The 13,825-nt window shown below is 41.4% G+C and overlaps 1 protein-coding gene across 2 annotated transcripts in view; it reads left to right on the top strand.

The window, feature by feature from the left end:
• The window catches only part of LOC121628281 (retinoic acid receptor beta-like), a 275,740-nt gene that overhangs the window by 250,295 nt on the left and 11,620 nt on the right, over nucleotides 1–13,825 (top strand). For both annotated transcript variants that reach the window (XM_041967293.1, XM_041967294.1), the window contains one exon: nucleotides 12,633–12,837. In XM_041967293.1, the coding sequence (XP_041823227.1) occupies nucleotides 12,633–12,837 (205 nt within the window). The remainder of the gene's footprint in view (nucleotides 1–12,632; nucleotides 12,838–13,825) is intronic.

The raw sequence follows: 13,825 nt of genomic DNA, 5'->3' as shown, positions 1-13,825 counted from the left end.
TGAACGAGTTCATTGAACAATAGGAAAATGACATATTCTAAAGGTAAAAGCTCGCAGCAACATGCTGGGAAGAAAGAACTATGAACTAGTTCATTTTTAGAACTGTGGACTTAGTTAAAAAAAATTGAATTATGAGCTATGAACTGAACTAGTTCATTTTAAAATGTGTGAACTTGGCGGGAAAGTTTAATCTGGGCCTTTGAAAATACAATGAAAAACTGTTGGACAGTTTGTAGGAAAATGTTCACTTCAGCTGGATGGATCCACAGGTAGAAACTTGTTGCTTTTGTACAATACGTTGATAGCGATGATATTTATAAACACCAGGGCTGCAACGATTAGTCGACGTTGTCGACAATAGTCGACAATAAAAATAGCGAACGAATTTAGCCGTCGACTATTGTCGGCAAAAAAAAAAACTACAGAGTGAGACATCGTCTTCTAATCCTATCTCTGCTGAGAGTTGCACAATGCACATGCGCAAAGAGAGGGGGAAAAAATCCAGAGTGAGACATCGTCTTCTTTTTTTTATCTCTGCTGAGAGTTGCACATGTGCCATAAAGTCCGCCAGGGGAAAATATGGTGGCGGACCAGGGAGGAAAACCACGGCGGAGAACGTTAAAAGTCTGGGATAACTTCACAAAATAAATTAAATACACGTGAGGTTTGTAAAGCGGACCTTGTGTACCACGGAAGTACGTCTGCAATGCACGAACATTTAAAGAGGAGGAACGTCGGACTTTTTTAATAACCTTATGCAAATTTTCAAAGCTTAAAGAGAAATAACATCCATTTATAATAATCATGAGACACATAATCCGATTGGTCGACTAGTCGTTTTAATAGTCGGTGACTAATCAACCATCAGAATAGTCATTAGTTGCAGCCCTAATAAACACGTGTTGTTCTGCAAAAGTCTGGAGGGAAAACATCAGGAAAGTACATCTTTAATTTTGTTAACATTCTTTTAAATGAAAACAATTTAAGTTTTTATTAATGAGAAAAGGGTTGAATGACTTTAGCCACAATCTTTTACGTTCAACATGTTTAAAATTTGTCCCTTTAGAATATTTTAAATAGAAAATTGTGTTTTTAGCTTTAAATGTTAGTATATGAGAGCAATGTTTCCAACCAAAGAAGCTTGGCGCTGGTTTAAGACGGTGCTTGTCAATTTCTTTGGGCCACAAAGAGAACCTTTGCTGGTGTTGGCGTATGTTGGTTGTTAATTGAGTGAAATATTAAATGGGTTATTCTGCAGACATCCTGTAAAAGTACGATTTGGAAACTGTGACACAGCATTCTTGTTAAAATGCCAAATTCAGATTTTTCATATGACAACTGAGGTCATCACGCATTAAAAAAGTAATTTACAGATTAATCTCTTTACATTAATGCCTTAATTTTATTCCCGCTTATAGATGTTTGTTAGCTTTATTTCTTTTTTTTAACAATTATCAAATGACCCCTGGAATTATTTTGGGAGCCCCAGTTTGTGAAAATGCTGGTTTGGGGGCTACGTGGTGAATGCAGACGTGTGCAGGATTCACTCAAATTTTCTCGTAGGTTTTTCCTCCAACATCCAATAAAATGTTTGGCATATTGTCCGATTGGAAAGGTTCAAACTTAGTTTTTAAATTTCAAAATTTCCCTAAAACCTGCGGCTTCGTCATGTTCTGCTGGCCTGTCGGCCATTTTCCAGGTACTGGTTAATATTGTAACTGTACAATCAGATGTGTGTTTTATTGATATTAACAAAAACAAGGACCTCATTTTTTGTTGTCGACATTCTGTAAAATTACGGTCGGAGACCGTAGCATGGAAGGAGGACCCAACACAGTCGAGGGAGGAAATGAAAAGTGTTTATTTATAATTAATGTGAGAAGCTTGGTCCAGGTCCAGCAAGCTCTTCCTATGAGAGGACAGAGGGTTAGTGTGGATCTGATGAGGTGTGGGAAATGACAGCAGAATCAGTGGCTTACTAGGATCCAGTGGTGGTATGACGGTGGAGGGGTAAAGCCAAGCAAGTATCTCCAGTTGCGGCGAGAGAGTTAGGCGGCAGGCAGGCACAAACTTTAGGTGGTGAGCTGGTGGAAAGAGAAGTCCTGGTCCATAGCTGCTAGTCAGTTCCAAGGTGTGAATAACAAGGAGCTGAGGAGTAGAGAAACAAGGTCAGGTACGAGTAAATCACCAAGACAGGCCTGATTACCACACAGTAATGAGAGACAATCTGGCAAAGATTGGAGGTCCTGCTTGTCCCTAAATAGCAGGGAGTTGAGCAGGATAACGAGCCGGATGTTGAGCTGCAGGTGGTGTCAATTGAAGCTCCAGACTCCGCCCCGAGTCCCCATGGCAACCTGCTCCACCCTACCTGCAAACTCAGACACACAGAGCACAACCATGACAAGAGATTTTGCAAAATGTCCCTGTTTGCTTGGAGTTAAAGAAAAATCCTCCACCTCACCTCCTCCATCATGATTCATGAAAAACCTGATCAGGCTGTCTGCACATTTTCCAGAAAATCTCCAGAGTCCATGTGTGAAAGCAGCTTATATAACAGATAATCGGGTTTCCAAAGTTTCTCTTCCTCTGTTGTCTTTTCATCCTGCTGAGTGGAACCGAATCCAGTGTTACTTGGCTGATGTTACCCGTGCCGTGTTTGTTTGCTAACTCCTGTAACTCACTATTATCATTCTGGAGCCGAGTGCAACAAAGTTATTTGGAGTTTAGCTGTTGGTTTGACTCTTGAAGAAAATCAAAGGCTGAGGTTCAGTGCTTATCCGCTGAATGGGATAGCATGGAGCTCCACGCTGCTCCACATACACTTTATGATCCAGTTTCTTTCAGCTGCAGTGCTGCAGATCTGCCGTTATGTAAGACGGCAAAACAGAAGCGGGACTTATTTTCCCAGAAATGTTACCCAACACACGCACATCTCCACAACAAATAAACATTTATGCAACAAACGGACAGTAAATACAGGAGCGGTAACGTCTGCTGCTTGCTCTGAGAAGTGAAAACATGATGAGAACTGGTCAAACAAAAACATGTCTGGGTTTCTTTGAAGGTGCAGTGTGTAACAAAAACATTCATACACTATTAAAAACTGTTTCTATTGGTATCTAGTCAGTTTACTAAAATAACTTGTGTTTTTATTCCCTTAGAATGAAGCATTTCTATCTGCTCACTGTGGGTCCTCACACATGGCAGCAGCCACCATTTTTACTACGGTGTCTCTGAATGGACAAACCACTCTGTGTGCCAAGCGGTAAAACTGCTGTACCGGTTTTGTTTAATAGGAGCTAGAGCTTCGTTTGGGATAAGCAACGCCCTAAAAGCACCATAGAAGAAGACAGTACACATGTACACATTGTTGAAGTAGTTACCTGTAGTGCACCGCTGCACCTGAGGCCACTGGATCCACTCATACATGTCTGGAAGAATTTTGGCCATTGACAACCACCGTACATTTACAACTTGCTATACCCATCTTTACCATTAGATGTCAGTAATTTTTACACACTGTGCCTTCAAGTGAAAACCCAAATGCTGCTTATTATTAACTTAATTAGCAAACACAAGTTTTCAGGCAGGATATGGGCGATCATGTAGGACAAGCAGAGGTAACATCCGGTCAAACATCAGCTGAAAGGAATTAACCTCAGGTCTGAATCTTTAAACGTCTGCAGGAACAAACTTTATATTTTCTAAGCAACATCAGCATTCCTTTCAGATGAAACATCTCAGAGAGATGAAGATCAGTGAAGAGGACTGGTTGGTGAGGAGGCGGAGCTGTTTCAGTCACAGACTTCATAGCGAGGAAGACGAGTACTTGGTTCTGACCAGCGTGGGATGATGAAACGATATCTGCACTTTGTTAAAGCAGTAATACTCCAAGCCATTGTTTGCTATCTTTTTCATGTAAAAATACACATAGAAGCCGAACCCTTTTAATCCCAGTCAGCATGTTCTCAGCTGTCAGGTTATAGATAACAGATATACCAGCGTAAAGCCAACCAGAGCAACAGTATGTAGGGTTTAATTACTAGTTTAGTAACAGAATTTGGATCTGGGTGTTGTTTGGTGTCAGAGACAGAAACATCAATAAGTTGTTCACATACAGTTTTCTTTTTTTTTCCACCGTGTTCACCAGCTGTGGTTTTCAGAAACATTCTTGAGTCCATTAACAGAAGTTTGGCGGTTTTTAACCCAGCGCTGCTTCAGGAGGATCAAGCTGCATGTTCCTCTGAGTTTTTACATGGAGATGCACCGCATCCACATTTTCCTGCCCTCTTTGTTCTCTGAATCCACCAGAGGTTTTTTTTTTTCATTCTGTTTCTGTTTCTTGGTTATTTTGATTGTCTTTTTTTTTGTTATGTTTTTTTTTACCAAGTCCGGGTAGGAACTTATGAGTCTGTATTTTCCTAGAACACAACGATCTTCACTGCCTTTGAATGAGCAACACAAAGACAAGAAAAAACGCCAAAATATGAAGCAACAACTTTGTAAGAAAACACAGAAAGCTGGATCTTTGGTTAAAACTCTGCCTTCTGGTTCAGCTTGTAGCTTTCGCTTTTCCTTGGCATGCGCCGTCTGCTGGCTTGTCTCCTCTCCGACATCTGACTGGTTTCAGCCATCATCTTCCTCCATTGTGCCTCCCCATCTGGCTTTTTATTTATCATTATATGGTATAAAAACATAATTAAATAAGTACAAACTTCAAGGACTGGTCAAGCTTAGCTGTGTTTAAAAGTCAGTGAAAAGAAGTAACTCTTGAGTCAGGATTAATACCTGAGAGTAGCTCAGTCCTGGATCTGAGTCTGGAATCTGGGACCTCCATTAGGAGCAGGTTGAAGACTCTGATTAATGAACACAAACAATTTCAAACTTAAAAACAATTACCAGAATCTGAAACTGGATCCTACGGAGCCCCCCAGGGGACACAGAGTTTTATTTGTTTTTTCTTTTGTGTTACTATGCAATAAGTTTCACATTACCTCGCAAAAAGGGATGATCTGAGAGCCCGCTTAAAGCCGTTTTGTTCAGTTTCTCTATGTGTTTCTGGTCTGCATCTGTCCCTCTCAGCATCACGTCAACACGCACACCTGACATCATGTCCAGTTAACAGAAGAAGTGTGTTGTAATGTAGTGCTTTAAAGGATTAATGAAGCGGTTTGCTGTATTCAGAAACAGTATCAAGTATCTTGCTGCTTTACTGTTTTGGCTGATTGTGTTTAGACTGTGAAGTGAGATTGATATGATTTATTGTTAATTTATTAGAAAAAAGACTCCAGTTTCCTTTCGTTGTCATGACTGTGACAGTTCAGTACTTTACCTGCTCAGTACAGCTAAGAGGGCTATTTTGTGAAAAAAAAAAAAAAAAAAAACATAATATTACATGATGCTGGCTTCTCTTGAGGACCTTCTGGCTCAAAAAGGATCATTTAATCTTCTTTCTTAAATATAGCCTCAGAAGCATCATCTCACTGCTGTAGCATCTCGTTTATCAGCTGTTTTTCATAGACACGTCCAACCTGACCGACCTGACCTTCGCCGGGTTGTCCTCGCTGCCCGAAGGTCTCTGTGTGTGAGCGTAAACGCTTCCTCATCACTACTGACGGGCCGCTTTCTGATTTCTATTGCCTCCGGTACAATGAAACTAGGACTACGATGGACTGGCAAGGAGAAAAGGAAACCAAGAGGTATAGACACAGAAGGTGAAGTGAATGAACAGATGAAACCAGGTGAAATAATGAAAGGAAACAGAAAGCAGAAGATAATACATAATGAAAAGAACTACAAAAATAAAATAGGAAGCGGGACTGAACATGTCAGGACTACAAAAACCTAAATCAGAACCCACAGATCATGACAGTTCCATCTAAACGCGAAGGAGAATACTTTAATTCCGAATTATTTAATTCTGAATGAACAAAAGTCATGTAACTGTGGCCAATGAAGAGATGACTGATCTTGACCAGTAGTTCCCAACCAAGGGGGTCCCTCAAAGAACACTGGGCGTCCCTGAGGCTTTGACTGTTCAGATCCAGTGTGATTGAAGGTCCTGTTCATTTAATTAGAGGTGTATTCGCTTACGTTTTTTAATCATCTGTTGTCCCTAAATCTAAGATGAAATCCAAAGGGGACCGCTTCTCTCTTAAAACCTTTTTCATTGGCTTTTAACACAGCTTGAGTCGTTGACTTTTTCTATGTTTTAAAATGTTTTTTTATTATTCATTTATTCTTTACTATTGTTTTATTGTGTGTTACTGCTGCTAGTCCGTTTATTGTTTTTATGCTGTTCAGTAAACATATTTAAATCGTTTTTAAGCTCAGGGCGGTGGACAGCACTTTGTTATTTTACAGTGCTTTATAAATAAAGTTGGATTGGGCTGGATTGGTGCTGGGTGTTTCATTTACATGGAATTGGGTTTTTGGGAGCCCAAAAGTACTTTGCATCATTTCATTAATGAGATATGTCTGAGAAACGCCATTGTGCAGATAGTTCGTTCTTATTTTGAAAGAGAAAAAAGTGAGGCTGTGTGTTGATTAGCTTAACTTTGGTTGTTTTAAAGGAAAGAAGTAAGACAGAATTCATCATTTATGGTGAGAAGCAGCTAATGAAGCACAAAACCAAGTATGGTTTCAACACGGGCCGGGCGGCCGATCCACAGCTTTTTGGTAGTTACATGAAGGGGTCCTCGGGAAAAATACGTTGGGAACAACTGATCTAGACCATAACAAAGTGAGTTGTAATAGTCTAACCAGCATATAACAAGCAAATGAATGAATTTCTTGAAATCATTTCTAGGCAGGTAGGTCTTGGTCTTCCCAGGCAGCCTCAAATGAAAAAAGGAGACCAACTCACTCACTAACCCCCCCTAACAATGCTTAATTCAGCATCCATCTTCATCCCATCTCGTCTCTGAGCTCTCTCCATCCAGTGAAAGTCAGACTGATGTTGACGCCTCTCTTATCCTCTCTTTGTGTAATAATGCCCTCATGGGTTTCTGTTCATTCACAAGGCCAGCATGTTGATATCCAGCTGCTGACTGTTGCCGTGGGGCTGTAACATGATGCTCCAGGCTGGAGAAGAAAAGGTTATGACGTGCAGTTTCTCAACTTCATGATGCTGCAGGGCAACAACAGCTCCAGAAATGCACAAAATGAATATCAGTGTGGCATCAAAATAAGTCAAAAGTTCAGTGTTTTAGGGTCTGAAATGTATGTACTGTTGCTTTAACTACTGAGCCGATCTAGATTGGAACGATTATCTATAATCACTCCAAAACTGATAAGGCTCATTTATGCTCGACGCAGAAGACGAATACACGGACTGACGTCGTCATATGTCGCCGCCCTCATTCATTCATGCATCTTTTACGTTTCCATGGGTAATAAGTCAGTGGGCAGTCAAGTGGGCAGTGCCGAGTTCAGAGTTCACTTCCGCATTTTGGCCATGGTTGGTAGTGCTAGTTCACTGCTATAAAGTTGTTTACAACCATCCATGTCTACAGTTGTGTCTGTAAATGCGAATGTTATAGTTCTCAACTTCTTCTTCAGCTGCGTCTCCTTCTTCTTCTGGTGCTTTTTATTTGGCAGTCCTGCTTCATCTTCTTCCTGTTCCTCTTCTTCTTCTCTGTTTTGTTCTTTCACTAGTTGTGTGTTAGCTAAATACTGCCCCCATGATTTCCGGTGGTATTGCTCCGTCTTCTGCATCAATCGATGGATAGCTAAGCTCCCTGAAAACTAACCAAATTACACGCACTGTCCGTCTTCTGCGTATCCGTCTTGTGCGTCAAGCATTAATGGGCCTTTGGTGTAAGGTCGACTGCAAGAAGTCTATGGACCAAGAAGTCACCATTTAATAGCTCAGATTTCTTTTTTTTTTTTTTTCTTCTTCTTTTTTTTTTATTTAAATTTACAAAGTCAATGTATTTTTGGAGTATATTATGAAAAGTCAAGCTACTGCAGTGGTCAAATGCTGCTACTACTCAGCCAAGAAGTGTTGCACTAAGTTCGTTATATCCTCCATGAGAAGTGAGTATTTGTTCTTGTTCTCAAGGCCACTCGAGACTGGGGTCTCTTTCCACTGTGTAAGCAATGCAGCTTTTGCATCATCATCGTCATCCATGGCAGCTGATGAAGGCTCTGCTGTGGTTGAAATGTCAATCTTATTTGGTTTTATTTTTTTTCTTAATGGAGCAGCTCCTCTGCGCCTCCTCTCCGTCCCCACTCCTCGGGTTGGACATTGGTACAGAACCAAACTGGTTTGAGGGATCTGTTTGGTTCACCCTGGTGTCAGTTAAGAACAGAACCAATGGACTACAGATCAACATGTTTCATGGACCGGTGGTCAGGAAAAAAAAATGTGAGTGGGTCAGCTCAGTTTTTGTTGGCCACTGACTGAGTTTAATGCACCAGTCAGACCAATAAATAAACTCTAAACTCTAAAAAAAAATGTCAGCCACCGGGAAACTGCTCGTAGCACAGATGGCCAGTTTGTCCCTGCTTTTTGGTAAAATCAAAACAATCTGATTCTTCTATTCTGCCCCCTGGTGGACACCTTTTACACTACAATAATTCTGACATATCCCACAGTAAAAAATATATGGAAATAATTTTTGTGTTTGTTTCATCTACAAACACAAAGATTAAAAACAGATTAAAAATAGTAGAATTTTCTGCCCACAATTTCTTGGGTCAGGGTTAAAATATTGTGCAATGCTGATTTAAAAAATGCTGTAGCTTGAATCTATTTTATTCGTACTGTATCTACATCAACCAACCTGCATACACATTAATTATGCATTTACAACTTATTTATTATGGCAAAATGGTGTGAAAGAAGTGACACGTGTCTTTAAAGGAGCTGAAATCCTGTTTAACATCAGAAGGGAGAAACTGAATGAGCTTTGTCACAGTGAGACAATAAAATCTTATTTATGATTTATGCATGAAGATGCATATTAATAAGAGGTGTAAATGCAGAGTAGCTGGAGAAAATCTGCATAAATGAAGGCTAATAAAAATGAGGACTAACTCGCTGCACATCCACTATGTTTTATTCCAAATGTGTTTTTTTTATCTGGATCAGGTTCATTGGCAACAGCACATTGATAGAGGGGGTTTTTGGAGCCTGAACAAGTCATACTTGTCAGATGTGACAAAGCAGTGGACTGAACTCCCAGGGACACAGAGGTGACAAGTTGAAGGCTGACTGCGATGACTGTCTGGCTCTCGCTCAGCCATCAGCATCCACTTACCGGCACATTTTCATGGTGAAGGGCGCAGATATTGTGCACAAGGGCTTGGTGAGGGAATATCAGAGGCGAGATCAAACACCATGCGTATGTATGTGTGTGTGTGTGTGTGTCTAAGCACAGGCCTGGCCAGCCGGTACGAGTCACCGCCAGTAAGCATGTTTTATTCTGTTTCATGTTGCAGACACGCCTGCCACTCACTGTCAGAGCCAGCCCACTCAGATAGCTTCAAAGACTACCGTAGACTCCACATTTACAATCAGTGGCTTCATTAGGTGCACACACACACAAACACACACAAGTAGTGCAGCAGGGTGACCCAGAGGTTATTCTCTATGAGTGTGTGGAAGGTCGCAGTTGTTGTTTCTGCTGCTGTTCATGGGAAACTTGTTGGAAAGTGTCAGGAATTCAAATTCTGCCATGACTCAGTTTTGGTTTGATTCAGTCCAGCGATCAGTGTGAGACAATATAACATCTGATTTAACATTCATATCAAATCACAAAAATATAAATCTAATTTTCGTCCTGAGCTGAATCAAACATTTACATGAAAAACAGTCTGTTCTTTGAACAAAAAATGACTGTTACACATCCTGGATGTTGTAAGTTTATTTTTACACCACCTTTCACAAAAGGATTTACAGCGAAAAGAGTCAAATACAAAAAGGCATGAAATACATAAAAAGTCATTAAAGCAAAACAACATAACTTTCCAACCTTAACATGTTTCTGGCACGTGTTGATGCCACTGTAATATTCATTATGTATATTCCTGGAGTCGCCATTGCGCTGTAACGTCCTGAGGCTTAGAAACCACACTTTATGACTTTTTCCATCTGGGAGCGTCACTTTACGGCAACGTCACACACCAGCAATGTCACACACCAGCAACTAGTGTGTGACGTTGCTCAGGACTTCATTGGACCAAGAGAGTTAACATAGGCCTGACTTTTACTGGCTCGAGAGATCTCAGAGAAGAGATAGGATGCAAGAAAGACGCTGAATTAGCCGTTGATAGGGAGGGTTAAAGTGTGAAAATCTGCTAATCCACATCCAAAAACATAAATAGTTATAGTTATAAAAACTACAATCCTGCTTGAATTTAACAAAATAAACTACTGCTAGTAAAGAAATCAACAGATACCAGCAGCTTGAAGAGAAAGGCAGCTCACTCCAGAGTTTGGGTGCTCTGTAGAATTAAAATACGACTCATTATAAATGAGAGCTGGTCTGCGGGTGTAATATCTGGAGTTGAATCAACATTGATCAAAAAGTACTTTGCCATTTTTATCGGACTGATTATCTCCGCGAGGACCTGCTCCCCCATCATTCCAATAAACTCTAAACACATGGATGAGGAGAGGTAAGAGGGCGTGGCCTTGCCAGCATTGCCGTGGTTTTCTGTGTGCACTTTTCAAGAATAGATCAAACTTACTAATAACTTCTAAAATAGCCATAAAGTTTTCAGTCCTCTCTCAACCGGAAACATTACCACTGCAACCCCCCTCTGTAGGACCTCGGTCCAGTTCTGACATTCATTTAAAACAGTTTTTTCAGTATTAGGTTCTTTAAGTTATCACGATATGTGGCGTGAAGTCATGAACCAGCTTCAGTGCAGCAGTAGCAGACTGAAACCTCTGGACAACGGACACCAGAAAGGTCCAACGAGAAGGTGAAGAGAGGAGCATGTGTGAGGTGACACATAGCAGGAATCAACCACTTGCAGCAGTTTGATGGTTCCAGCAAGATAGTAACCATAGCAACCACAGGTGCATGTGTCCCGTCTCCTCCTCTTCCTCTGGAGCATCGTCTGCAGCTGGATTAAACTCAGTCTGACTCGTCCTTGCTAAGTGTAGAAAGTCGTAATTACATGTTCAGTATGTCTGGTTTCTGTCTGCTGCAGATGTTTCCTGATGTTTTACTGAGTTGAAGTTGCACTAAATAAACCAGGACCAGTTTGGTTGAGCTCTAGTTGCCTTTCTCTAGGACGAACTAAAGTAAACTTAGCAGCTTATTGAGTGTTCCACCGCGGTTCCTCTGGTTGGGATGTGGACGTTTGTTGAGCGGCCTGAGTCTGATGAAAACATCTGGCTGTGCTGAGCGTTTCTGTTTTGTGTAAAATCTGATCCATGTGGGTCAGAGCGGATCTCTCGTAATATCTCTGTTTAGGTTTGTTGGAATAATTGATCTCTACCTGAGACAGTCTGTCTCAATTTAATTCTAAAATCTGATTATTGGTTGAAATGAATAGATTGTCTTTGTTATTGATAAATTCAGTGTTCTATTTTTTTTTATATTGTAGTCTATACCTAATCTGCTTACACATGGGTCAATATTAAACTGGAATTTGTCCTCTTAAAAAGTCAAAATTCATGTTAGAAATGGGGCCCGCCCACAGCGGCCAGCTGCCCGCCCTGGTGCTCTGTCCTGGTTCTGGGACACCGTGGAACTGTATGCTGTTCAGTCCAGAGACCATCTAGCTGCTAGTACAGTCTGACTTTATCAGATATCTGCATTTTTCTCATCCTTTTGGTTAATCGAACAAAGAAAATGGAAACAATTCCACATGTTCTTTATTAAAATCGTCTGTGGATCATGTGTGGATCATCCCTGAGATGATCAACCATAGAGGTGGTAGACTGATGAGCTGCAGGCTCTACCTGCAGAGGTTGAACACAGAACTTTTTGGTGGTTGTCGTCTTTGTTGCTGCATGTTTCTTATATTTGTTCCCCACTAGCATCAAATCTCACAGTGACGCACGTTCTGTAACAAATCATAAAAACAGTGAAACGTTCTTCTTCTGTTGTTTTTTGTTTGGTGAACAGTTTGGTAAACTGACGCCAGCTTGTGGTGGTAGCAACACATTACTACCAGGTGCTGAAAAAAATGAGACCTTCTGCATGTAGAGATGAGAGTATCCCCAATGTATGTTGTGGTCCTGGTCTTGGAAACGTAATGCTCTGTGTGTTTCAGACGTTTGCCTTGTGTGGGTCACACACTCGCCTGATAAAGACAGATTTATTTAAATGAGGAACAGGAGCAGCCTTGAAGTTGTTATTGATCAATAAAGCATTTGTTATGGGTTCTGTAATCTTCTAATACAAGCTTCATCAGAGTCAGCTCAAACTATGAGATGAGACAGACATTATTCATACTGCCTCAGCCTCAAGTCACAGCCTAATTTTATGAGTAAAACCCCCAAATGTGACACAGTGACATCTCATCAGACAAATGGATCCTTATTCTGTTTAATAAATCATTAATGACCCTCAGCCTGTGCAAAAAGTCAGTTTAGGACACTGTGAGAGTTTTATTTCCTGTACAGTAAATCCCTGCTGAGTGATTGTCTCTGCTTTCCTTCCCTCCCTCAGATCCTGCGCATCTGTACGAGGTACACTCCCGACCAGGACACGATGACCTTTTCAGATGGGCTGACCCTCAACCGGACGCAGATGCACAACGCTGGCTTCGGCCCGCTCACCGACTTGGTCTTCACTTTTGCCAACCAGCTGCTGCCCATCGAGATGGACGACACGGAGACGGGCCTCCTCAGCGCCATCTGTCTCATCTCCGGAGGTGGGCGAAGTGGGGCAGAGTGAGGGCAGGCGGTGGGAGTACCTAACGACTAGGAAGGAAGAAAATAGGAAGCTAAAGGAGAGATGACCCCTCATCACTTGCTGCTTATGGTCATGTGAAACAGAAAGTACACACTCTTTAAAGGTTTAGAAAGAGGACAAAATAAAAGAATATATAAATGCAACCTCAGACAAAGAACACATGAAATGTTACGAGTCATTATTAATTTACCAGAAACTGATGTGGTAATTAAGTACACCCTGTACCACCTGTAGCTGAACCGGCTTTTTCTCTACAACGGTGTCACTTTTTCTCATTATTTTGGAGGAATTTTGGCCAACGTTGCTTCATTTGTTCTTGCACAGCTTCATTAAGGTCCCACCACTTTTTGGTCTAGTTGAGGACTTTGGACAGGTCAGTCATTCTGCTGTAGGTGTGCTGCGGTGGTTGGGATCATCCGCTGAGACAGTTTCAGCCAAGTTTTAGCAGTCAGACAGACGGACTCATGTCCAGAGGACTTCATGGTCCGCTCAGTGGCTGCAATGTGTCCAGATCATCATCCCTCCACCACCCTGCTGACAGCTGCTGTGAGCTGACATGCTGTGTTTGGTCTTTTTATCAAATCGATGCGGATGTGTGAATGGTAGGTCTGCAGTGACCAGCGGCTGGGTCTGGATGCGGTGCTGGTGCAGAATAATGCACCGAGTAGTGTTCTGGAGATGGAGATTTTGTGGAACCAAAAGCTATCTAGCAGCTAGCTTTCCAGTTTCTGTGATGAGGAGAGGGTCTTTAGGGCAGGCATTTGCTTCTAGTCTGAAACCCACACAATTAGCCAGAGTCTCGTAGGAATTTAATTTATTTACCAGCGTAAAAGAATTTTGCGTGGTTTGCATTTCCACTGGACTGCAAAGTTTACTCTGATGGTTGTTTCCACTTGTTAGTACAGCAGGTGGACCCACTTCGGCTGTTGAGGTCCTTCATTTTCTTT

This window comes from Melanotaenia boesemani, chromosome 17 (assembly GCF_017639745.1).
Source record: "Melanotaenia boesemani isolate fMelBoe1 chromosome 17, fMelBoe1.pri, whole genome shotgun sequence".
NCBI classification, from domain to species: domain Eukaryota; kingdom Metazoa; phylum Chordata; class Actinopteri; order Atheriniformes; family Melanotaeniidae; genus Melanotaenia; species Melanotaenia boesemani.
Note: the sequence above shows the minus strand (reverse complement) of the source record. Positions and strands in the feature narration are given on the sequence as shown.